This window comes from Eurosta solidaginis, chromosome 5 (genome assembly GCF_040869045.1).
Source record: "Eurosta solidaginis isolate ZX-2024a chromosome 5, ASM4086904v1, whole genome shotgun sequence".
NCBI classification, from domain to species: domain Eukaryota; kingdom Metazoa; phylum Arthropoda; class Insecta; order Diptera; family Tephritidae; genus Eurosta; species Eurosta solidaginis.
The window spans coordinates 256,946,426-256,973,785 of record NC_090323.1 but is presented as its reverse complement, the minus strand read 5'-3'; the positions used below and the strand labels follow the sequence as shown (position 1 = coordinate 256,973,785).

General features: G+C 34.1%; 1 protein-coding gene across 9 annotated transcripts in view; it reads right to left on the bottom strand.

The window, feature by feature from the left end:
• Positions 1–27,360, bottom strand: part of Lasp (LIM and SH3 domain protein Lasp) — a 147,130-nt gene that overhangs the window by 42,730 nt on the left and 77,040 nt on the right. For all 9 annotated transcript variants that reach the window (XM_067790000.1, XM_067790001.1, XM_067790002.1 and 6 more), the window contains one exon: positions 22,440–22,534. In XM_067790000.1, the coding sequence (XP_067646101.1) occupies positions 22,440–22,534 (95 nt within the window). The remainder of the gene's footprint in view (positions 1–22,439; positions 22,535–27,360) is intronic.

The following is a 27,360-nucleotide window of genomic DNA, read 5'->3' as shown; positions in this document are numbered from 1 at the left end:
CGTTCCCGAGATAGTTGGGATAATACCATAATGACACTATTTAAGAGATCGTACCGGAGTTAGACCCACCAGGAACCATCAATACAAATAGCACATTCGGAAACTTTCGGGGAGTTTATGAATCGTTAAAACAACAACAACCACATCATGCAGCGGCTTAGATTACTTTGGATTTACTTTAATATTAGAACTACGGAAATCGCAGCAAGGAAATTTCCCGACGAATCATCGCATCGTTGATCAGCAGCGAAGAAAGATGTATTTTTATACTTTTCATGAACATGAAATGGTATATTAACTTTGGTACGATGTTTGTAACGTTGAGAAATATAGAAGATAGACTCACCATTAAGTATACCGAATTGATCAGGGCGACGAACTGAGTTGATATAGCCATGTCCGTCTGTCCGTCCGTCTGTCTATTTGAACGCAAATTAGACCCTCAAATTTTGAGATATCTCAATGAAATTTGGCACAAGGATGTATTTTTGTATTATATTAGACATTTGTCGGATCCGGTAGGATCGGACCGCTATAACGTATATCTCCCATACAACCGATCGTTCAGATAAGACGATTTTGGTCATTCCTGCCGCAATTTAGAAAGTATAAACGTGAAACTCGGTGATATATATTCTAATATATCATAGAAGATATCCTGAAAAAATCACTTTGTCGGAGCTATATGTATATAGTATATACCTATCCCATACAACCGATCGTTCAGATAGAAAGATTTTTGGCCATTTCTCCCTTAGTTTCCAATATAAAAACGTGAACCTTGGTGATATATATTCTAACATATTGTAACGATTTTAGTGCAATTCCGCTTATTTGCAGCCTTCTGCTAACGTTCGAATCACTAAACTGTTGAATAAATAACTCCAATATTCGATAATGCAAAATGGTCTTTATTAGACTACTTTCAAAATAACACTTCCATTGCTCGCCAGATAGCGTCTTAAATCAAACTGACTGTCGCGCCTCTACTGTTGCTGCTTTTATACTGTGCGGTTTTCTCGTTGACATATTTCTAGGCGCTTCCATTTCCAGAACTTACTAGTTAGTTATCAGCTATAAAATTACTCAGCTGTAACTACAGATACATGATTTTATAGCTTCTCTCATACCCCATGCGCATTTATGTGTGAGCGATATTTGCACAACCATTGCATACTTTCGGGAGTATCTCAGATATATGCATGTGGTTGTGAGTTGCTTCTCCGCTGCGTGTACGTACATATGTGTAGACATAATGATTGATTTATTGATGTGGATATGAGTAACTGCTTAGACTTAGAGATGATAGTATCCCTTAGTGCTGCTAATATTCGTCACACTGCCCTCCACCTAAGTCTGATCGTCCCGATCAGACAAATTTCCTGATCTAAACGCCGCTAGCATCTCTAAATGTACCACTCTTCCACTTCGTGGTTTCCCAATGGTTTGTATGCGGTAGATGGTGTCACTGATCTTCTTCACAACTTTGTACGGGCCTTCCCAACCGAAATTTGGATGGAACACCTTTCTGCCGGTGAGGGTTGTATAACAGTACCAATTCTCCCTCCAAGAAACCTTCAGAATTATTGTTTTCATCGTACCTGCGTTTCATCTTACTACTCATTATCCTGGATCGTTCCCTCGCGCTCTGTTGTTTGGCCAATGAAGAACTACTTCGCAGAGCTTGATCTTGACGGATTGACTTTGCATCATCAGTATCGTCTTGACGTTTCACAACAGTAGTGCGCGCTGGCTTGAAACCACCCTTGCATTCTTTCTGGAAAATTCTTTCAGTCGTTTTAGTGCGTCCATTAGGGTTTGTAAATGCCAGTGTTCTTCTCGCAGGTACCTTTGGTTTTGATTTCTTTGGCCCATTCGTTCCATCAACCCTTGCCCGATTTGCTGCCTTTGACTTTTGTGGTTTTTGTCGAATCTCTTTCACCAGCACTCGATTACTGCTGAACCCTTTTTCCAAACTGAAGTTAAGTGGCACATCTTGGTTCTCATAACGCATCACCCTTCTCTGCATATCGATCTTGATGTGATGGTCAACCAAGAAGTCCACTCCCAGTATGACTTCATCAACGATCTCCGCCACAACAAACTTGTGTAGAACTGTGACCCTTTCAATTAAGACTTCACATATCACTTCTCCCTGGCCTTGGTTATACTCGCCAGTGACCGTACGCAACCTTGCTCCAGGTAACGGTTTTACTCTCCTGTTGACCAAGTCAGATCGGATTAAGGAATGAGATGCGCCCGTATCTACAGTCAGTACACGTTCTTTGCCATCCACATTCCCTCTGACGGTAAGACTGCTCGATTTTCTACCAATTTGTGACACAGATATCACAGGACATTCAATAACTGGATCTAGCTCTCGATCTCTACATCTTAATCGCTCTTGCTAATCCATTCCAGCTTTATTATTAAGACAACCCATGCTGTTGAAACCACTAGGATCAAGATCGCAATGACGGGCAATGTGACCGGGCTTCCCGCATTTGAAGCATTTGATAACTCTTTCACTCCGCTTTTGCCATCCTTTCAGCGCCTCCAATATTGTGTTCACCCAGTCGGGCCTTTCCACCTCAAAACGGCGTGCTTTAAACCCTGGCTTACACGGAAGCGATGCTGTTTCCTGAATCAGAGCATGTGATACCGTTTCTGTGAATGTAGGTTTTGGGTTTGCGTATGTTGCTCGCTTCGTTTCGATATCCCGTATTCTATTAATAAAGCTCTGGATTTTTACCCTTTCGGTATATTCCACGGGTGCGTCCGCATTCGCTAAATGTGCCAGCCTTTCAACATCCGACGCAAACTCTTGCAATGTTTCACCAGACCTCTGGAAGAGGTTCAGTAACTCCATTTGGTATATCTGTCTCCTATGCTCGGTTCCCTATCGTCTCTCAAGAGCGCCGATCAAAGCTTCACAACAGTTCCATTCGCCCTCTGGAATGGTTTGAAAGATCTCAGCTGCAGGCCTTTTCAATGCCATGAACAGTGCAGCAACTTTATCTTCAGCATTCCAGTTGTTCACTGCTGCGGTCTTCTCAAACTGTAGCTTACAGACCTGGAAAGGAACAGAACCGTCAAAAGATGGAGTTTTTAACTTCGTAGAGCAGCCGGGCGATTAAGTTGCAATTCCTGTTTACGACCTCTCAAAGCATCCACCTCTGCCTCGAATTTTTCTTCAAACTGCATTATTTTTTCGTCCATGCGCGCTTCGAGTTTTGATGATATACGCGCGTCTTGTGCTTCTAGTTGTTCTGTTATGCGTGTCTCTTGTTCTTTCAGTTGAGTTGCCGTATATGTCCTTTGTTCTTCCAGTTGTGATGAAATTTGTGTTTCCTGTACTTCAATCTTGGCTGTTATCTGTGTCGACATTTCTGAAATACGCGTTTCTTGTGCTTCAATCTTGGACGTTATGCGTGTCTCCTGCGATTCCATATATGTCTTCTGTTCTCCCAGTTGAGATGTTATATTTGTCTTTTGTTCTTCAAGTTGAGATTACACTGTCGATGTTTGAGCAGATATTGCAGCCAAAATCATGTTCAAGTCTGTGCTGGTAACTATCTGCGATGTTTCGTTTTTCTCTTCAATTTTTGTGGTTGATTCTTCTACATCAGGATAAAATACATACCCGTCCACATTAATACCTTCCAACTCCATTGCCTCTCGTAGTCGTGCCTGAAGTTCGAGTGTATTGCCGTTGTATTCAATCCACGGCCCTCCAACTCCTTCTTCAGTTTCTGGATCCTCAATTCACTCAACTTTGCCATGTCCAAGTTGTATTCGCAATCTTCGGAATTTATTCAACAATTCCTCTTCTGACACCATGTGGTTGTGCGTTGCTTCTCCGCTGCGTGTACGTACATATGTGTAGACATAATGATTGATTTATTGATGTGCATACAAGTCACTGCTTAGCATCGGCTTAGAGATGATAGTATCCCTTAGTGCTGCTAATATTCGTCACAATATCATAGAAGATTTCCTGTGAAAATCATTTCGATCGGAGCTATATATAATATATATCCCATACAACCGATCGTTCAGATAAGGGGGTTTTTTGCCATTTTTTTTATATTTATCTTAAAATCGTTTAGGTATGTACATCTGTTCACTATATATTTCTTATCTTATCAGCGCATTATTTGGAGATTACGAATGGGATAAGATTATTGTTCAGTCCCATTCATGAAAGGTATGAAGTCTTCGGCACAGCTGAAGACAGTCTGTCCTTACTTGTTTTTGTTTAATGTTGAACCAGTTGGAGGGAAAATGCTCGTTCCCATATTTGTGGTTCTGGGCAACTCGTTTTTTGAGTGTAGTTGTTTTTGAAAATGCAACGATAAGATATTACTTACTACTAAACGAAATCAGAACAAACAAAAATTTTAAAATAGGAAACGTTACACCATTCTCCTCCTCGACAAGAACGGATCTCTTACCACATGTCTGAATCAGAGGCAAATAGTGATAATTAATAGTAATAATTGTTGCTGTTTTAGTTTCTTAAGTGAAACATGAAAGTGCTTCCAACAACTGAAAATTCTCTTGAGAGATTCATTAACCATTAATTTTGAGTACCCACTTTAGTTAGGAAATACTTTATACAAATACTCCTTTCTTCGAAAGCAAAAGTTTATAAATCCTTCATTCTAGTATTTAAAAAACGTCTCTGGCAAACTTTTTTGTTTTCGTTTTTTAAGTAATGGAACGACCCTCATATTCTCAAGCACTCTCAATATGGCAATGATGAATGACAACAGACACTCCTTACAGTTTTAACGTTCCGTAAATTTGTTGGAATCATAAGCTTAAAATCGGTCGTAAGACCATTACAAGGTGAGGCCAAATATGTTGCCCCGCTAGCCGCAGCTGAGTAAGTAGCAGCAACCAGCAATTTGTTGATGTTGGCGCAGTCAAACCAAATTTGTTGCACAAATACATAACTACCTAATATATAAAAGTAGAACAATTTAGGTAATTGAAATGATACTTTTTTATTTCAATTTTTATTCATTCAAGTGAAAAACTGTGTTCGTTTTTTGTTGTTTTTAGGCCCATGTGTGTCACTGAGATGAGATCACTTTGTGGAAAAAATTAAACAAAATCTGGCAAAGTGCACAGAAAGTAAAAGCGTCACTGATATCAAAATCGGTACATAGATATTTTTGTATGTTTTTAAGCTTATGCACATTGAATGCATTAAATTTTTATTTTACTTAAATTTTTTTTTTACTTTTATGGAACATATATCATCATGTGTTATATGGATTTGGATAAATTTCAATTTTTTTAGTTGGTTGCATTTGTAACCTATTTTTTTGTTCGATTGCAACGTTATTTTCAGCTTATTGTGAGCTACTATTTATTTTTTATATTTTTTTTTTTTTTTTGTATTTTAAAATTATGTATGTGTTGTGTTGTGGTAAGGGGAAAACAGCTGCCAAATCTCTGTCATGTTTTTTCGTTTGCATCCCACATTTAGATTAATGTTTATGTTATTTTTTCTTAAAAAAATATACTTAAAATAAATCTATATTAAGGTGAATGGACAACTCGTTTCACATAGGTGAAAGTATATGGTTTCATTTCGTCATAAAAGTATTACGTGAGTTGATTTTGTAAATGAAGTAGGGTGGTTGGTAGTTGACTGTGACTTCTTTCGTGTACTGATGTGGTTTTTTGACATACGCACATGGACATAAGTTATAGTCAAAGACATTTTTTCAGTTTCAATAAGTTTGGCTAGATCTAAACTATGTTCGCTAGGAATCTTAAAACTTTTTGGAAAAAATGGGGAAAATTCAAATAAATCAATAAAACCATAATCATTGATACCACTATAAGAGCACTAAGGAACTTGGTACCCCAACTTCTAGGAACACCTCTAACAATGGACAAAAAAAAAGCGCTGACACGAACCACAGAAAAGAAAGAAAGTGAATTCTTTTAAAATTGTTCAAGACATTTGAAGATACCTTAAAACAAGAAAAAACGTTAACAAACAAAAAACGTTCCACAGTAAAATGCAAACAAACAAACAAATACGTGTTCTGACGAAATATTCGAACCTTTAAATATTCTATCGTTTGTTATATGACAAAAATTGTTGTTTGATGAAACTTGAAAATATATTACTGGAAATATGCTGGATAAAAATTTGAGAACCATACATTTTTCAAAATTTATCAAAAGTTGGAGAATAATAGGAGAATGATGTTGCAGATCAACTCGAGAACTAGTATAAATAAAATAAATAAATACAAAACGCGATAACCTGCGAAGAGATTTAATTGAAAAAACGGAGCACGCTACCACCACACCACGGCGGTCGAGAACTATAAGTTTCTCAAAATTTTTCAAAGGTTGGAGTAAAATGGAGAAAGATGGATATCAACTTGAGAACAAAAAGGTTGGAGAATATTTAGAGAATGATGTTCGATATCAGCTGAGAACAATGTTTTTTCAAAGGCTGGAGAAATATTGTTGGGTAACCACAAATACTACGGTAAGATACCATGTCATGAAAACAATCTTCATGCAGGTACCTTCACTTAAGATACCCTCATAACACTGAACCTCATCATCATTCAGTGGCGCTTCATCGCCAAGGCGAGCTAGGCCGTTGCGTTGCAAGTAAAGCCAACCACATTTGGTTCGCGATAACTGACGCCAATTGGGAACACCAAGTACCGGTGTCGAGGAAAATACTTCCTGAAAAGGAGTGTGTACGTTCATTCATATCATATGATATATCCAGCGTAGACTTTGGGCTCTGTACAAAGCTCATCATTAAACTTCCTAAGATGAGAGAGGAATCTCGGGAAGAACCATACATTTTTTTTTTCTACTATACTTCTCTCAACGCCAATCGTGATTTCGATCCGTAGATCAGAACATGTGAGACACATATACAGCGCGTTATTTGTTCGTCGAGAGAGGACTTTACTTTTTCAATGCAAAGTCAGTCCAAAGTAGCACTGGTTGGAGAGAGTGAGTCTCTATTGCAATATTAGGATGGCATTGTTCTATGTAGATTTTAATGCTGGTTTCCAGGTAGAGGAAGTCCTTCGCAGTTTTGCATCCATGTTTGTTCTTAATTTTTGGTTTGACAGGAAGTACTTTGTCTTCTCCTCGTTTACGGAAAGACACACTTCCGTTTCCGATTCCTGGAAGGCATAACATACGGCACGATTGTTAAGGCCAATAATATCAATATCATCACAGTACGCCAGCAGTTTAAAGTTGGAAAGGTTCTTCCAAATCCTAAAATAGCTAATGGTCATGCTTAACGTCATTTAGTTTTGTAGTGAACTCAAATTGAAATATCGGTATTCTCTAGGATTTGCTGAAAATCTGGCCATTAGCTTATTTACCAGGACCGAAGCCACACCAATGTATGTATAAGACGGAACCTTACATGCAATATTGAGCAGGCTGTTTTCTGCATGATTTGCGGCATCAGCCTTCTTGTACATTTGGCGGAGCACACTTAAATTAAATTAAAATTTAAGTTGATACTCGTCTTTTACGAACTACCGGTATTTGAAGAACTCGGTCGGTTATCCGTCGTTACCCTGCACTTTATTTATCATTATTATAGCCAAAATCTTGAAATTACCAATTTATCATAATCGGATGGCGAAACTAATATTCTGTTCTCAGGGAACATGAGGCCATGATCTCCATCGTTATCAACCAATTGAAGAAGTGTCCCCTATATAGCTTAGTTACGCTCTGTACGTCGGTTATCAGTTAACTCGAAATGAAGCTGACACGTTATGGAAACTACCGTCATCCACGCGATTTTCTGGTATAGTTTCGGGCATTATTACTATCAGTCGGTATCTGATGCTGTTCTTCTGAGATCACAAATATATACCCTATACTACATAATTTCAAATACTGAAAAGAGCGTGATGTCGTGGCTTTCCAACTAAGAGGGAATTTAAAGAAACAGTTGTCCATTGCTTTTAATATGAGATACTAAAGATTCTCACACATATTAACTTGTTTACATATCCATTGTATTTTTTTTTACATTTTTATGTAAACAAACTTTCTCTTGAAACTTCTGTTACAACCAATCCGTGTACACTTAAAAAGTCAATAACTATTGAACCACTAGTAATTGGAAATGAAATATATTTAACGACATTTTTATACTTCATTGCACTATTTAAGACGGTTTAAATGCTTTTAATTTGTTGCAAAGATTAACAGAGCATTTACCAACAATTAAAAATACTGCCAACGGTTAATATTGGGTCAACCATAGAATACAAATATAAAATGAAGGGGGAAAACCCCAAAGAATGGTATTTAATGAGACAGTCAGCAATGAGAAGCGCAAGCAATGAATTCGACGAGGACAACTAAACAATTGGAAAGGAAATATATTTGAAATGAAAAAAAAATAAATAAAAATAATAATAATAGTAATAAAAAATGTACTTCAAATTCAATGCTGCTGCTTTCAAATAGACCAACGATGTGGACGACATTTTTCTTGTTGCTGATGGACATAGAAACACATATGCAAGTATTTAATAGGTATTGTTGCTGTCAATGCAATAAAATGATACAAATGCAACAACAAAAATTAGATTTTTTCACTCGTTCTTGGGGGCAATGCAACAATGTTTGTTGTTGTCATTGTTGTGATTGTTACTGCTCTCGTTATTATCAAGTATATTAATCAAAGAAAGGAAAAGTGGGCTGCTTGAAGAAAAATAATGGGAAAAAATGAGTTGAAAGTATGCGATAGCGAAAAAACCAATAAAATATTACAAAATGTACCATAGACATATAAACAAACAAACAGTTAGCAAAACGTATGTAACTCACTTTACAACACGGCACAATTGCAGCCAAGCAATGAATGCAGGAATATAAGGGACATTATTTTCCACAACCAAATACAACTTGGTTCTTTATTTATCTCTGTGCTTTATTTCTGTATAATAAAAACAGTGGCTTACAGTCAAAATTGAACTGTTAGGATATATTAAATTAATATGTTGTATAAGTTTAAAACCTTTTAGCAAAAACCTTTAAAAGTATTTGCCAATTTTCATCGTTTTTTTCACCCATTTTAAATCAAGGCATGTTTTATATTTTAATATTTTTATATTTTATTTTTTATATTTTTATAAATTTTTATATTTATATATATTTTTTATTTTTATATTTTTTTATTTTTAAAATTTTCATATTATTTTTTTCATATTTAGTTAATTTTTTTACTACTTTTATGTAATTTTTCTATTTTTTGCTTATTTATTATTATTTATTGACTATTTTTTTATTTTATATAGTATTATACGTGGTGTGATGGTAGCGTGCGCCGTCTACCACACCGTATGCCCTGGGTTCACACCCCGGGCAAAGCAACATCAAAATTTTAGAAATAAGGTTTTTCAATTAGAAGAAAATTTTTCTAAGCGGGGTCGCCCCTCGGCAGTGTTTGGTAAGCGCTCCGGGTGTATTTCTGCCATGAAAAGCTCTCAGCGAAAACTCATCTGCCTTGCAGATGCCGTTCGAAGTCGACATAAAACATGTAGGTCCCGTCTGGCCGATTTGTAGGGAAAATCAAGAGGAGCATGACGCAAATTGGAAGAGAAGCTCGGCCTTAGATCTCTTCGGAGGTTATCGCGCCTTACATTTATTTTTTGTTTTTTATTATACGTTTACGGACAACTTATTTTTTAGGTATGTATATATGTACATATGTATATATATTTTGATATATAACTATTTTTGGGTTTTTTATATTTTTCAAATTATTATTTTTTACATTTTTATATTATATTTTTTCTATTTTTTTATATTCTCATGTAACTTTTTAAATTTTTTTATATTTTTTAAATAATTATTTGTTATATTTTCATATTTTTTTTTACATTATTTCTTTATGTTATGTTTGGTTTTATTGGTCTGAAAATAATTAATTATTATTAAAATAAAAAAGCAACAAATTAATATAATTATTATTTTTTATATTATAGTTTTTTTAATTATTATTTTTTACCAAGTGTTTTTGTTTTTGTGTTTATCGTACTTTTTAGTTGTAGTTTTTTTGGTTTCATTTAATTTTTTAGAACTTTGTTATTAACGTAATTCTTTTTCAAATTCAAAAAAAATTTCATTTTTTTTTTGCTATTTTTTATTATTTTTGTTTCCTTGTTTGTTTTCTGGAATGTATAAATTATTATGGTTTTTTTTATTAAGAAACTTTAATTGCATTTCTGTAATTTTTTATCCTCTTTGTAAATTTTCCTAAAATTTTTTTAAAACAAAAAATCTCAGTTTCATAACTATTTTTATTTTAACGCTTAATTAAAAAAAAAAGTTAGTTTTTCTATTCCTTGTACCGTTTTAAACTTTTTCTTTTTATAATTCTTTTTGTCCAAGTTTTATTTAATTTTTTTGTTTTAGTTTTTTTTTTATTTATTTTTTGTTCCGGAAAATTTTTTACAAATTTTTGTTTCTTCTGTGTTTTCGATGTGATTTTTATATGATCTTTTATTTTAAATTTAACTATTATGTTTGTATCTTTTTTCTTCCACTCGATTATTTAATGTTTTGTGGCTATTCGCAACAAAGGCAACGTAGAACCTTCAAGAACAAAAGCAATATTGTAGTTTTTACTTTATTTTTATTTTTTTTCTAAAAAGTACTTTCACATTTTTTTAATTTTTTAAACCTTTATTAATTTTTGTTTTAAAATTTTTCATAATTCTTTTCGGATTTTTTATATTTTAAAAATAGTTATTCAATATCGTTTTATTTATTTATAAATTTTTTTTTCATCTTTGTTTTCATTTTTTCATAATATCTCCTACCTTCCTATTTATTCTATATACATATATGCTATCTTATATATTTTCTTTATTTAGTCAATTTTTTTTTTTTTTGAGAGGTTCGCATAGTAAATTTTAAAAAATATTTTTTTTCTTAAATTTTTTGTTATTTTTCTTGACATACTAATTGCAATTGGAATCTTAATTAGTTTTGAATTTTTTAAGTATTTTTAATATACCTTTTAAAATTTGTTTAGCTTTTTCAACTTGTATTGAATAATTTAAAAGTTTTTTCTTTTAGTTTTTGATTTCTTCTTTGTTCAATATTATTGAACATTATAGAAGCGTTATTTTTTAATATTTTCTTTCTTAACTTTAATATATAAAATTTTTTCGATTTTTTGTCACTTTTTTTTAATATTTTTAAAAAATTCCGAGTATATACTTTTATTTATAGTTTTGGTTTTGTAGTTTTTTTTAATGTTTTTTTGTACTTTTCAAAATTTTTTTATATTTTTTTTTAACTTTTTTGCAATATTTTATAATTTTGTTGTTGTTGTTGTAGCGGTAAGGACACTCCCCGACCGCCTTGGGGAGTGTTACAGATATTGATAGCCCTTTGCCGGAGGCAGATCCGGTACGTTCCGGTAACAAGCATCATAAAGGTACTAGCCCGACCATATCGGGAACGATTTGGTATGACACATGCAACCTTCTAGGCCATACCGCCCTTACACCCCCTAGATCCATCAGGAGTTCGGGGTCGCCAGAGCATCGGCTGTTAAGGAAAGAGGATTCGCCAGGGTTAGTTGAGGTTGACAATCGGGTTGGAGAAGCTATATATTGCTGGCAATCCCTTGAGAGGGTTGCGCTACACAACCCCTTGAACCAATTTGGTATTTTAGTCACCTCTTACGACGGGCGTACCTACCGCGGGTATATTCTAAGCCCCCTATCGCGCTGGGGCATTTATAATATTGTAGTCGTATTATGAGCTATGGATGTTATTATAAAACTAAAGATATTCTTACAAACAATTTTGTTCAAACTTTATTTTATAAAATATGAAATAAAAACAAAAATTGTCTCATTTTCACTAACATTCACTGTATGATAGCCTGCATCGTACTTTGCATATTGCCCCGAAGATCTTTCTGTGGTGTAATACGGAGTGCATATTGTAATTGTTAGAAGGCAAGTTGCCAAATAACAAATGAATGACAGAAGTTTACTTACTGCATCCGTCTGTTCAAATATACCAAACAAAAAAATTTCTATTTTTTTATCTAAAGCATTTGATTACATTTGGCTTGTGCAAAAGAAGCCTCAAGGAAGCCATTTGATATGGTTGAGCAACATTTCGATTTTTATCAATACGCAAATTGTGGAAATTCAAAAAAAAAAAAAAACCTACGAACCAAATGTTGTCATATCAGTAGTTCAACAGCAAATGAAAAAGCCAATTGACAAGTGGAAAAATCAAATTGGTATCGATGGAGTTGTAACAAATACAAGCTTAGATACTACGAATGCAGGCTTTTCAAAGCGTTGAAAAAAAATTTAAAAATAACTAAGTTTATCATTGTGAAGTGCCAACACTTGCTGATGACAGTCATGCGAAAATTTGTTCTAAGAACGAAGTTGACGGGGCTGATGAGGGTTAACATTAAAGGCAGCGCCGGCGATGATGATGATGACGAGGAATTGATTGAATTGGCAGCTAAACAAGATATTCTATTTGGTAGTTGCTCTTACTGTTAAGGATTATCTATTTACTTGAAGAAATCATGCATGACAACTAAGCGCAAATAATAAAGTGGGGATGCGCATTTGTATAGCTATAAGGTAGTGCGCACAGTGGGAGAATATTAAAGATAAGTAGTCGAAATTGGGAAAGATAGTTTGAATTGTTTTTTGTTAAATATTTTTGAACCCCTGTACCTAAATGTAATTCGAAGTGCGAATCCGAATTCATGGAAGGTTTAACTCAAGTAAAACGAAATTTTCGAGCATGCTAATAAAAATGTTAAATAGGTGCCTAATGGGTTAATACGTGAACGTTAATGGGTTAGTGTGCTTATAATTTACTACTAAGTGCAAATTAGGTCGTTCGAATGTAAATAATTTGATTCTAGATTTTGAGTTCCTTCTTATAGACGGCGACCTATTGTGTGCCGCCACCCTCGGGACTGGCTTCGCATTGGCTCAGGGCACATGCATCTAAGGGGGTCATGCATCTAAGTATGATTTCCAAAAGACTCTTCATTCTATTGCAAAGGGAATAGAGGTATTCCTAGAGCACAAAGAATTCGCTCTGCATGGCTTTCTAGACATTCTAGATATCCATGAGGCGTTAAGGCGGTGAGGTATCCTTCTTCTTCCGCATATGATTAAACATTCACGGATTATATCGGACACGAAACTGTCAACACGGGTATGACACTATCAACACGGGTATGACACTGGACACGGTATGACATAAGTTTGCGCCCGCTGCACGGTCTTTCGACAAGCTTCGTCATATAGGGCTGTCCAGCTTTCTTATAAACTTTTATTAATTTATTCATTGATTTGTACTTTGAATTCATTCCAGACAGCACGGACTATTGTGTGCCGACCCCTGCCCTCTGTACAGACTTCACATAAGTAACTCCCTTGAGAACCGCTTTAGTTAAATAATACATGGATGGATCGAATTTGGCCGGGAAAGTTGGTTATGGTTTTCTCTCAGGACGTTCATGGAAGCCTAGTTTTAAGTGCACGATGCCTTCAGCGTCTTCCAAGCGGAATTTAGCGATTAAGGACGCAGTAGATTGGATCATATTAAGTGATACTACGCCTATAGAATTTAGCATGTACACGAATATCCATGCGGCTATTCAAACCGACATCTGTTCGATTGCATCGAACTATTTTAAGATCAAGATAATCAGTATCCAGGTCTATATCAGTATGCCGGGCAACTATCCCACAGATATTTTAACCTGCGTGGGTACAACCGATCCGGATGTAGATAGCTGTAGGAAAGGGACGCTCGCGGTTCACTTACTAACACTTAGCTAATCCCGATCGGACACTGCCTCTTGTAGGGTAGCGAGAACACACTCGTTGGATGTGGATCTGTCGAAAATATTGGAGAGTCTGCCGAATAAATTAGATTTTGATCACAGCCCAATGTTTTACGTCTTAACGTGAGAAGGCCGTAGACTTCATTCACTCACACTCGGTAGCTTATTTTGCATAGTCCCGCCCGGGAGACGCAGTTCTCTCTAGATGAAGAGAAAACCGAATTCGCAGAATCTTATCCGATATGAGCTTATGATTGTGCATTGTTAATACAACAACTGGGCATGAAAGTTAAAATTTAGTCTCTAGAGTAGATCGCTTCCTGGCAGTATCAAAATTTTAGTGCCAGTCAAAGTCAATGCACCTCACGCATGAAAAGTGAGCATTTTCTTAAACTTGAGTTTTTAAATAAAAGGTGGCTCGTTTAGTTTTCTTGCAAAATCAATCAAACAATGCTCTCTTGCATGAGGCCTATTTTCTCTTCAAAAACGCCTATAAAAATATAATTGGGAAAAGTATGCGACAAAATTTACTTCACTTCGTTTTAATTTTAAGCAATGGGTTTTTTTTCCTCTTCATCCCACTCAGTTGGCGTTAATCATGTCACAACTGCATTTCCCTCATCCGAGTGATAGAAAAACACGTTGCTAAGCGCAAAAGAATAAATATTTCAACAATTCCAGTGACAAGAAAACAACAAGAAATAAATCTAGCAAATATGAAAACAATTGCCGGTGTAAGTGGGAGTGGCAATGAGATTATAGCTGCTATAGCAATAGTACTCGCATTAAGACTTTATAAGATACTGTGAATTGCATTTACAGAGCAAGAAGAAGATAGGAAGTGGGGAAGCAGAAATACCGCAATGAGGTGTGACATATTGTCAACAAAATGCCATTCACGCATACACTACAAAAACAACAATAAAAGCTAACAAATCCAAAGTTAGGAAAAACAATTGTTAATATGTTTGCCTACTGCTGGAACTTTTTAGAAATCACGAGAGATGGAAAACAGCTACAGCATAGTTGGCGGATTTAAGCGCATTTGTTGACGACGGAAAACTCTGTGTCGGTACGTAAGTGCGTGTGAAAAACTGACAATGACAAAAATATTTGCTTACTGTACTCAAGCATTTATCTCACGATTCTTAAACTATGTTTGCGCCAAAGCGGAAGTTACTGTGCCCGCTACCCTGCGGAAACGTAGATCAACTTCTAAACACGCTTATAGCGAATACGGTAAGATAATCAACATGGCCAACAGTAACTACCAGTCATCAACAAATGACATCACTGATTCACAAGTGGGAACAAAAACATAGCATACACAATATGCATTGGTATGTACGACAACATTTGAGCATTTGTAACCACAAATTCCAATGGGCCCGTCTTGAAAACTACTTAAAACTAATTTTCGAATATAAAACACAGTGAGCTTGGACAAATCGGCCGTTATTTTAATATTCCGCTCTAAGTTATGGAACTTAATTCTTTCAGCCATAACTGAAGCCTAAAAAAGTATGTCTCTCTCATAAGCATTACGATTAATTACACTCCTAGCCCCCACACTGCTTCAGTAGAATAATAAACGGTTGCCCCGTTTCTACATACACCCACACTGTAACCGACGTTTAGCAAGCATACGAAATATGCAGGCACAATACAAGTAACCTGCATTCCATTTGCAAACCAATCGTCTACGAAAACTTCTTAAATGTGTCATAATGATTTATATTTAAGTAAAGGGATTTCATATAGACAATGGTAGCGCTTTTTGAGCAAGTAAGTCACCATTCATCGATCCCTTTGATATCGCCGCATCGGTTACGGACCCATTACTTATTCTAAATCGGCTCATCGTTCCCTAATCCAACGGTCATTTTGGATATCCACAAATTCTACTGGCGGTTTTGAAACCGTCTTCCTACTTCACCGTTACTTGCCCGCTTGTCCTCCTACAATGAACCGAGGAATGAGCCATCTACCGGTGCAGATTCTGAAGTAGTGAATTTTTCAAACAAAGTATGGTGAAGGTTATTTTCTTTGCCGATTAACAACGTTATGTTGCCGCCTTCTTTATGACAATGTTGTTATTTCTAAGACAAAGTAGAGTACAAAACAAAGAGGAGAAAAGTTATGAGATATCAGATAACCCCACGATATATTGTAAATAGTTTTAGAAGTGGATTTTGTACGAGCTCCACTTTGTCGAAAAAACTTGCCACTATTTGGAAAGGATTTTGAGATAACGGCCATGGAAATTAAAATGTATGTACATCGATATAGAGTTGCCTTTATTTCGATATTTCGCTTATAAGTATCTCAACATTTTTCGCAAGTTGGGGTTTCTAACGGAAAATTTCGTCATGAAATTTGGGTAGGGTCTCGAATGAGTGTCCGCTTGGTTATATGTATATGTACATACATACTTCATTTATATACTATAGGTGGCGTTAAAGTCAGTAATAAAACCACCAAGAGCAAAAAAATAACGAGATTCGAAAGACAAATGGAGAAGCAAAGAGGTTGTAAGAGGGATATGGATAGCGGGAGAGATAGGGACAGAGACAGTGGAGGAAACGAAGAAAATAGAGAATCGGTCACAAAAGATGAAAATCAAGATGCAGAGCTGGAAGTAGAGGGAGATTTGAAATTTCCAGCTCTTTGTTGAAGGGTGCAGCTCACCCAGCATCAGATGATTCAATTTTTTATGCATCTTTGAAAATTTCAACTTGTTAAAATGTTAATTCAGATAATATTCAGGAAGATTGCTGTTATCTTCACTAAGTTATAAATATGAAATTATATTTTTATTGTTACTAATGTTTGCTCTAATTTTTTATCAATGTTATCTACGTTACTCATACACTTCAAAAATAGTGAATAGGAGAAAACACGATTTACCCGTGGTTTCTCTTGACAAGCATCTGTTGCTGTTGAGGACTTTTTTTATCAAAAGCACATGCGGTTGAGATAAGATAAAACTCACCATTATATATAACTATTAACCTGGGTCGATTTGTATGGACGAAAGTTAACCGATATCGCGCCATCGATTTTTCGATAGGATTGGGCTCAGGAAAAAAAAGTTCCACTACGCAAACCAAAAAATATTTTCGAGCCTGCGAAAAAAAATGGTGAAAGGGTAAATTTTTCGACCAAAACACTCCCCAAAACCCAAAAAATATTTTTTTTTTCAAAAAACTGTTGTATAAACGTTGGCGATAACAGTTTTTTGAAAGAAAAAAAAATAATATTTTTTGGGTTTTGGGGAGTGTCTTGGTCGAAAAATTTACCCTTTCGCCATTTTTTTTCGCAGGCTCGAAAATTATTTTTTTGGGTATGCGTAGTGGTACTTTTTTTCCTGAGCCCAAATCCTATCGAAAAATCGATGGCGCGCCATCGGTTAATAAATCGACCTAGTCTAATAACTATATATATTTTTATACTCAGCGTGCTTTCAACACAGAGTATATTGACTTTGATTGGATAATGGTTGGTTGTACAGGTATAAAGGAATCGAGATAGATATAGACTTCCATATATCAAAATCATCAGTATCGAAAAAAATTTGATTGAGCCGTGTCCATCCGTCTGCCCGTTAACACGATAACTTGAGTAAATATTGAGATATCTTCACCATATTTGGTACACGAGCTTATCTGGACCCAGAATAGATTGGTATTGAAAACGAGCGAAATCGGATGATAACCATACCCATATTTTATATATATAACATTTTGGAAAATACAAAAAACCTGATTATTTAGTAAATAATAAACCTAGAATGTTGAAATTTGACGTGTGGACTGATATTGAGACTCTTGATAAAAATTTGAAAAAAATTTTTAAAATGGGCGTGGCACCGCCCACTTGTGATAAGATCAATTTTACAAATATTACTAATCATAAATCAAAAATCGTTAAACCTATCGTAACAGAGAGTTTGCCTTTACTATAAGGAATTCTTTGAAGAAAAGAAGAAATTAAGGAAATCGGTAAGGACCACGCCCATTTTTATATAAAAGATTTTTAAAAGGGTCGTGGACGAATAAAAGAAGCTATATCTTTGCAAAAAAGAGCTTTATATCAATGGTATTTCATTTCCCAAGTGGATTTATAACAATACATAGGAAAAACTTCAAATTTAAAAAAATGGGCGTGGCACCGCCCCTTTTATGACTAAGCAATTTTCTATGTTTCGGGAGCCATAACTCGTAGAAAAATTTACATATCGTAACAAAATTGTGTACACATACATATTTTCCTTATAGCAGAAAATATTTCTAGTAAAAATGGACGGGATCGGTTAAATATCACGGCAACTTAGATATAAAACTAAAATAATAAGCTATAACTTAGTAAAAAATTGTTTTGAATCAATGACATTTCACTTATCATGTTTTACTGTAAGAGAAAATGGGGAGAAATTTTTCTTTTAAACGGGCGGTGCCACGTGTTATGTAGAAAAGTAATTTATCTGAAATGAAATGTACAATTGAAGCTCTCGCTGAGTATACAATGTTCGGTTACACCCGAATATAGACACCTTTACTTGTTTTTATTTATTTTTTTTGTGCTATTGATACGAAAAAAATTAAGTTAGGTGCTTCTGGTACCAACATTAAAAGAGTTTATCTATCATAACTATGTCAATGGCATATGCCAGAAGTAAAATGTACCATGTATAAAACTTGTGATTAGATAATTATCACGTGATAATTGCATCAAAGGCGATTTATCTCAAGTTAACTTGAATGTAGATATATAACTTCATGGAGGAATAATTAGTAGAGCCAATGGTATACACTAAACATTTTAGATACGTAAATTCCAGTTACCATAATTACGCTTATTTAACCGCTTACATTGGCTTCTCATTTTCTATCAAGCAATGATAAAATGGTACCTATACTAGGGTGGCTTGATTTTTATGGACGAAAGTTAACCGATATCGCGCCATCGATTTTTTGATGGGATTTGGGCTCAGGATAAAAATGTCCACTACGCATACCCAAAAAAATAATTTTCGTGTGAGCGAAATTTAATTTTTTTGACTTTTTTCGACTTTGATTTTTAATATTTTCATGACCTACTAAAAAAAAAATACATTTTTGGCTCAAACAGGGTATACATGAAAATTTTACAATCAAATGAACATTTTTTAGTAGGTCATGAAAAACCCTTAAAATTCAAAGTCGAAAAAAAGTCAAAAAAAATAAAATTTCGCAGGCTCGCAAATTATTTTTTTGGGTATGCGTAGTGGAACTTTTTTTCCTGAGCCCAAATCCTATCGAAAAATCGATGGCGCGATATCGGTTAATAAATCGATCCAGTCTAACGTCTTTTCAGCTTATACGGCTGTGTTAGCGTGTAATTGGTTGGTTTTTATTAAAACAACGTTGTTATTTTTGCAGCTAATCGCTGAAAGTTCCATACAGGAAAAACATTTATATCAGCAACCGAATTGAATAGTTATTTTCGAATTCTCAGTTCAAATAGTTACATATGTAGATGGAAAGATCTTGTCTAATTGATACCCCAGAGTGTGCGAAAAAGAAATTTAGAAAAAAGGAATGAATTGGAAGAGAAACTGGCAAGGGGGAGATGGAGAAACAGAGAGGCAAGAATAAAGAGAGTGAGAGTATGGTTGAAAAGAAGAGGGCGGAATAAATAGGCATACGATTAGGGAAAAGAAAGATAGAAAAGTGTACGGGGTGAATGAGGGAGGAAGCTGCAGGCCGAGAGCGCATGAAAAATACTGAGAACGATAAAAGTAAGAGAAAATCTTTGAATTTATCAAGAAAAGGAAAATGTCTTGATAATAGAAGAGGGACAGAGATGTGATCGAAGAAAGATGTAGAGTGGAGGTGACAAAGTGGTAGAGCCGGAAGAAATGATTTGACTTTTATTATAAAATACAAATATAGTAATTTAAGTAAAATGTGGCATTTATTATAAAAAACAATATAATAATTAAAATCCGACTTTTGTTATAAGAGTCAAAAATAAAAGTTTAAAGTAAACTTTTGTTATAAAAGTCAAAAATGTATGTTAAAGCTGATTTTAATTATGAAAGTAAAGAACAAATCTTAAAGTGTAACTTTTATTATAAAACATAACAGTTAAACTTTACGAGCTCAAATTTTACTTTTGGTATAAAGTCCAAAATAACCGCTAGTTCGATTACAAAATAAAATTAAAGAAAAAAAAAACCTTTTTAAAAATAAGCTTTTATTATTTTGGTTAATAAAATTAACTAAAAAGTAAACAATAAATTGACTCTAAAGAAATATAACACTTATAAGTTCATTGTAAGCTTAAACGATAATTAGGCTTTTTCGTCTGCGACAAAAAAATTCTATATTGTACATAATTATATATTTTTAACATTAAAACTTTACACCTAAATTATTAAATCTTACAGTTTATATCACAGTCCAAATTGTTCTAATAAAAACCGTGTTAAATTTTGATGGTATAATTAAGAACATTTAGGATCTCATTTTCTTGCTATCGCAATGTAACACGCTTTTATTAGAACAATTAGGACTGTGATATAAACTGTAAGCTTTAATAATTTAGGTGTAAAGATTTAATGTTAAAAATATATAATTATGTACAATATAGAATTTTTTTGTCGCAGACGAAAAAGCCCAATTATAGTTTAAGCTTACAATGAACTTATAAGTGTTATATTTCTTTAGAGTCAATTTATTGTTTACTTTTTAGTTAATTTTATTAACCAAAATAATAAAAGCTTATTTTTAAAAAGGTTTTTTTTTTCTTTAATTTTATTTTTTACTTTTTAGTTCGTTTTATTAACAAGTAATAGAAGCTTGTTCTTAGAAAAGCCTTTTTCTTAAATTTAATTTAAATATGAATTTTTTTTTATTTTTAGTAGGGTAAATTATTATGGCTTTGGCCGTGTAAATTATTATGGTGTATTTGTATATTTTAGATTTAATGCACAATTAATATGTGTGTGTGTTTGAGCGGCCAAATAATAACAGTAGTATTGCTAAAGTGCTGCTTAGTTGATGGAATCTCGCTTATTTCCTAGCGATGATCAGCAGATTGTCAATATTTCGTTCAACGGACGCGCGAAATTGCCACATCTGCTCAAATTTTCCAAGATTTTCCATTCTTGATTTAACTTAAGCAAGCTGTTATTCCAATATTTTTCAGCCAGCTTTTTTCAAATAGGTAATTTTTCCAAAAGCAAAATAAATTACAGAAAAGATTACAGAGTTAAACAGCCTTAAAAATTCAGCTATGTTGGTTATACACAGAAATACAGCAGAGGGTTGTGTCTCCGCTTTTCGCAAGCGTTGAGATTCACTACGCGTGACACGCGTGATTCACCACGTCCAAATATCACAATCCACGGATAGGTACCGGCGGGTTTGTATGGGACTTAAGCTGTTATGCCAAAGTAAATACAAATCTTTACCGGTAACTGTGTTATCGATTAATTTATCGAATTCTAACAAAGTAATATTGCATTGTCATCGGGGTTATATATGTGTGCAAAATTTCAGCTCAATCGGACACCGGGAAGTGTATCAAATTTAACTTGCAAGATTTCATTACAGACAACAAAAGTGAAACTAAATAAAAGCTTATAAAAATAAAATTCGACTTATATTATAAAAATCAAAAATAAAAGTTTATATTTGACCTTATTATATAAGTCGAATATAACAATGAAATTTTAACTTTTATTTGTATGAATTATTGTTAAATACAAAAATAACAGTTAAAATTTTAACTTCATTATAAATTTCCTTTAATTATAAAATCCGTGATTTAAAGGGTTTTGTAGCGCGACCCTTTCAAGCGTGCAACTTACAACCTCTCCTACCCAATTTTCAACCTTCCCTACCCATGGCGAATCCTGTTTATTTAACAGGCGGTACTCTGGTGAACCCAAGTTCCTCGGGAAAGGAGGGGAATAAACGGTTTACAAGTTTCAACATGGTCATATCAAATCGTTTCCGAGATGGTCGGGCTAGTACCATAATGGTGCTATGTGCACGAACGTACCAAATAATACCCGGCAAAGCATCATCAACACCAATAAAATTCCCCATAATCTTAGTAGGAAAGAAATTAGTGATACAAGAGAAAGAAGATTGTAAAACCCATACACAATAGATAAAATAAGACTTTTATTATAAAAAAAATCAAAAATGACAGTCAGAAATTGGCCTTGATTATAAAAAATCAAAAATAACAGTCAGAAATTAACCTTTATTATAAAAGTTAAAAATAACAGTTTACATTTTACTTTAGTTAAAAACGGCAGAAAATAACAGTCAAAATTCGAATTTTGTTGCAAAAGCCAAAAATTTCATGATAAAAATTAAAAATAAAAGTTAAAAATTGTTTTTTTTTTATATATAAATAGAAGTGAAAATTTTAATATATATTTTATTTTTAGAATAAAAGTAAATTAAATTTAGTTAAATCTTGAATTTTTTTTATAAAAATTTTACTTTTACTATCCCTTATTTATATATGTAAATTAAATTAACTGAAGCAATGTACTTACGCTTCGCAGTATGGCAATTTGTTGTAGCCTTTGTATGTTTTCATATTCAATGCCATGCCGCATTCTGTGCATTTGAAACAAGTTTTGTGCCACGTCTGAAATTAAAAAGAATACAGAAACAAAGTTTTAGAATTGGAATTTTAAATTATGATGGAAAGAAAAATTATAGTAGCAGGCTCAAGGATATACCAAGGCTTCGAGATAAAGGAAAATACAAGAATTAAGAATGTAATAAATTTTTCTATAAATTGCATACCATTTCTTTCAAATCAAACGCATAAGCTAATTAAAAACATTAATATTTATTTCATACAAAAAAAAAATCGTGCTTCGACCATTACCAATAATAGCATAATTGTCATATTTTTTTACTATATTTACTTTGTTTCCTCCTCAACTCAACTAAAAATTTATTACCCACACAAACAAAACAATATGATTAAGCAATAAAACGAGATTAGGTTGATATGTAGTAAAATACCTGTCTATGTAAATAAATTACAACATAATTCCAACAATAAACAATGCTAAAAAAAAACTACAAAATAAAAAATTGCTATGAGCTGCAGAAAAAACATTTCAATGTAGGTAAATGCGTAAGCCAAGCCGCCATGGACTGAAAAAAAATTTCCCCATAACAACTGAATGACTGCTGTCAACAATAAGTCGTGTCAAATTACTAAACAGAATTTTTTATAACAAACGCATTCCAAAGCGATTAAATATGAATAAATATGTACACAAGTATGTAGTATGATGGTATGTAGCCCGTAAAAATGAAATATGTTTGTATGTAAATTTATAAAAAGCAAGCACACACCTTGCTGTAAAGTTCACACTAAAAGATGCCAACATATTTTGTATTTTGAGAAGTATTTGTTTTCACTTTACTTTGGTTATAATCCAGCTTAAACGTTCACCCACACTTTGTGGCACTAGACCCGTATCGGATTAATAGCATATGTGAACTGAGGACAAATAGGACTCGTTACATCCACACCCACCTAATTCGAATTTTTTGAAATAGTTTGATTGTCATCGTTTGAGAAAATATGGTTTTCAGCCAGTGATCGTAAGACGTAATACGAGCCCAGATAAGAATTATCATGCAAGCACTGCAGTTCTGTTAAGTGTTGCTGCAAACATTTCTTCTAACTGATCCCGTGCAAATACATATAAATTTTTTCATTTGCTAGTTGAATATTCTCCTGTGCGTTTGGAGGATAATCATCTAATGATCTACAGTTGAAGAGCCCCCTTTTACAAATTGATATCTATCTGCAATTTCTATTCGTAAAACTGATTCGAAAATAATTTAATAGACACATTTTCTATTTCCTCTGCTACTTGGACAAAATTCGCAAAGAGTTCTCCTTCAAATACAGTACCTTACAGAATAAAAGCGGTAAGGTTTGTCAAATTTCGGCAATTAAACCCTTTTTTACTTTCGATATTTTAAGAAAACAAACTTCTATAAATTTTTAAACTGAAACTATGCACAGAAATAAAAAAAACAATTTCTAAATTCGAGACAATTTTACAAAAAATCCGGAAATTTAGTACAAGTTATAAGTCTCTCAAAATTCGCATTAATTTTTGAGATTTTGTTCCGGGTGGTGTTTCAGATTTATTTTCCACAGAGATAAAAATGTTCAACTCGGCTTTTACTAAAAGAATAACTATTTTCATTAATTTCGGTAATCGTTATAAAATTCCATCGATTCCGCTAATAAATAGACCGCTGAATGAAAGTTTAATCTTTAACAACTGTTATTTTTATTGTGATATTTTTGATGGAGGATGGTTTTCTGAAGTAAAAAGTTTCCAGGAGATGGCATTGTGGTCGACGTTTTTTAAATAACAGTATTTACCAGCCCATCCCCTCTATATTTGGAACAATGCATTCGAATAAGAAGATTTTAAAGAAAAGGTTTCAAGTAAGCTCGGAGTATATAAATTAGGAGTACAGATAGAAAAAGGAGGATATAGATAGGTAGGTTAGGAGATAGTTTACCCCTCACATAGACTGAATGAGTTCGTAGTGCTCATACAGAGAAATACATAGAACCCAGCGAAAAACCGGAGACAGAAGAGAGGTAATAAAAACGAAACGATATTTCTTCGCCTAAAGAGGAGGAAGTAAAATAAAAATTAAAATGTAATGCGCGATAACCTCCGAAGAGATTTTAGGCCGAGATTCTCTTCCAATTTGCGTCGTGCTTCTTTTTATTTCTTCCTACAAATTAGTGGGATGGAACCTACTTGTTTAATCCCGACTTCGAACGGCATCTGCAAGGCAGATGAGTTTTCACTGAAAAGCTTTTCATGGCAGAAATTCACTCGGAATGCTTGCCAAATCACTTGAAACTTTCTTCTACTTGAAAAAACGTGTTTCTAAAATGTTGATGTTCCTTTGTCCGGGGCATGAACCCAGGAGCTTCGGTGTGGTAGGCGGAGCACAATACCGCCATACCACGGCATGGTGGAAGTAAATATGAATATGAAGAGGAGTATAACAGTCAATAGAGGTAGGGGAGATGCGGATAGAATAAGAGGAAAAAAACAATAAATAATGGAGCGGTAGAAGGATACTACCCAAGAGAAAAATAGTAGTTTAGTATAACTATATTATTTATATTCTATAGCAGATTTCTAAAGTAAAATCATACATCTTTTACAGTAATACGTAAGGAAGACTAAGTTTGGGTGTAACCGAACATTACATACTCAGCTGACAAATTACAGCTTGTAAAACATTTAAATAACCTTCTTTTAAAAGTGGGTGGTGCCACACCCATTTTCCAAAATTTTACTAATTTTCTATTCTCGGGCCGGTTCTGAGCGTTACCGGTAAAATAGTACCCAGAACATTATGTAATCGAAAATCGTTACCAGTTCTTTTATTCGCGATTCTGGCCAAAGTGGTAACGCTGTCATCACCGAAAAACTCACCAATGTCTGTGGTGAAATTTAAAAGTTGGTTGTCTTCGCTTTACCCATGGCGGAACGATACAAAGGGGCTGCATGCGACAGCTGAATATAAACTTTTTTATTTGATTTGATACATCAACATCCGGCGCAGTACGATTTTGACATTCGTCCATCGAATTTACAAAAACAAAGTACATGGAATTTTTATTTATGTTTGTAGGTATGTCACCATGCTGCCACCTTGTATGGTTCCGCCATGGCTTTACCGAAAATGTGTCACTCGTAGATACGAGGCTAACGAATAAACGAGACGATGTGTATATACGTACATACATGCATAAGATTTTACATAGCTATATTGTAATTTATTCTGTGCGCTTACAATTCTTTATTTTTCAGTTTTGCCTTTTTCTAAACAACAGCTGTTGTGTGGTTATTTCGATGTAACCATCTACTTTTGTGGGTAAAAAATTATCCGGCTACTTTCGCGGATAGAATACTAAAAGGGTGTAGAAGTTTCCACATGATTTCGTTACCGTGGTGAAGAATGTTGTTACCACACTAGAATCGGGGCGTCTGTGTCATAAGGTCAACCCACCACCCAATTATCGCACTCTTTCGGTTTTTCGAAATTTTCGATATCGAAGAAGTGGGCGTGGTTATAGTCCGATTTCGTTCATTTTGAATAGCAATCTGAGATGAGTTCCCAGGAACCTACATACCAAATTTCATTAAAATACCTCAAAATTTACTCAAGTTATCGTGTTCGACGGACAGACAGACGGACGGACATGGCTAAATGAATTTCTTTTTTCGCCCAGATCATTTTGATATATAGAAGTCTATATCTATCTCGATTAGTTTATGCTTTTACGGGGTACCGTCATGCGAACAAAATTAATGTACTCTGTGAGCTCTGCTCAGCTGAGTATAAAAAGCGAAGCTACAGCTGCGTACGGAAATATAGCAGTAGCAATTTTAATAAAATTTCGTTAATTAGTATTCTACTTGTTTTTATTTTCGATTTGCATAATCAAAAAACTTCATGTTTTCGAAAAATTCGAGTAAATTTCTCTACAATTTCGATTTTTTTTTTTTTCTTTTTTTGTTTTAGTCTAGGAAAGTATAAGTTGTGCACGTCTCTCAATATTCGTATTGACTTTTGACAAAAACTCATTGGGCTACAAAATTGCATACTCACAAAAAAACAATCACGAGTACTCTAAATAAAAAAGGGTAAGTCTAAGTTTGGGTGAAACCGAAGATTACATACCCAGCTGTACACTTGAAATGCTGTTGTTGTTTGTTTTGTGTGCTTAATAGTGTTACAATGCTGCGCAATAATACATATACATACATATGGTACTATTCTGAACTGATTTTTCTTCGAGTTATGGTTCCCGACGCACGACCCTTATAAAAATCGTTTATATAAAAGTGGGAGTGGTCCTTAACCGATTTCTTTAATTTTTCTGTAAAGCATTCCTTATAGTAAAGGCAACCTCTCTGCCGAATTTTGTTACGATAGGTTTAACGATTTTTGATTTACGATTATTAATATTTGTGAAATTGACTTTATCACAATTTGGTGAAGATATCTCAATATTTACTAAAGTTATCGTGTTAACGGAGAGACGGACGGACATGGCTCAATCAAGTTTTTTTTCCATACTGATGATTTTGATATATGGAAGTCTATATCTATCTCGATTCCTTTATACCTGTAAAAAACAACCGTTATCCAATCAAAGCTATAATACCCTGTGTACAAGTACAGCTGGGTATAAAAATATTGATTTGCTTAGTTTCAGTTACAAAGTTCATAGACAACGAAAAACAAACGAAATAATGGACGAAATTTGATAAAAATTGCCACTGCTATTTTTCTATTCGATGCTGTAACTGACCAAGTTTAATTTTTCCATTCAAATTCCTCAAGAAATATTCACATATATACAAATTTCACTTTCGTATTTAATATTTATATGTA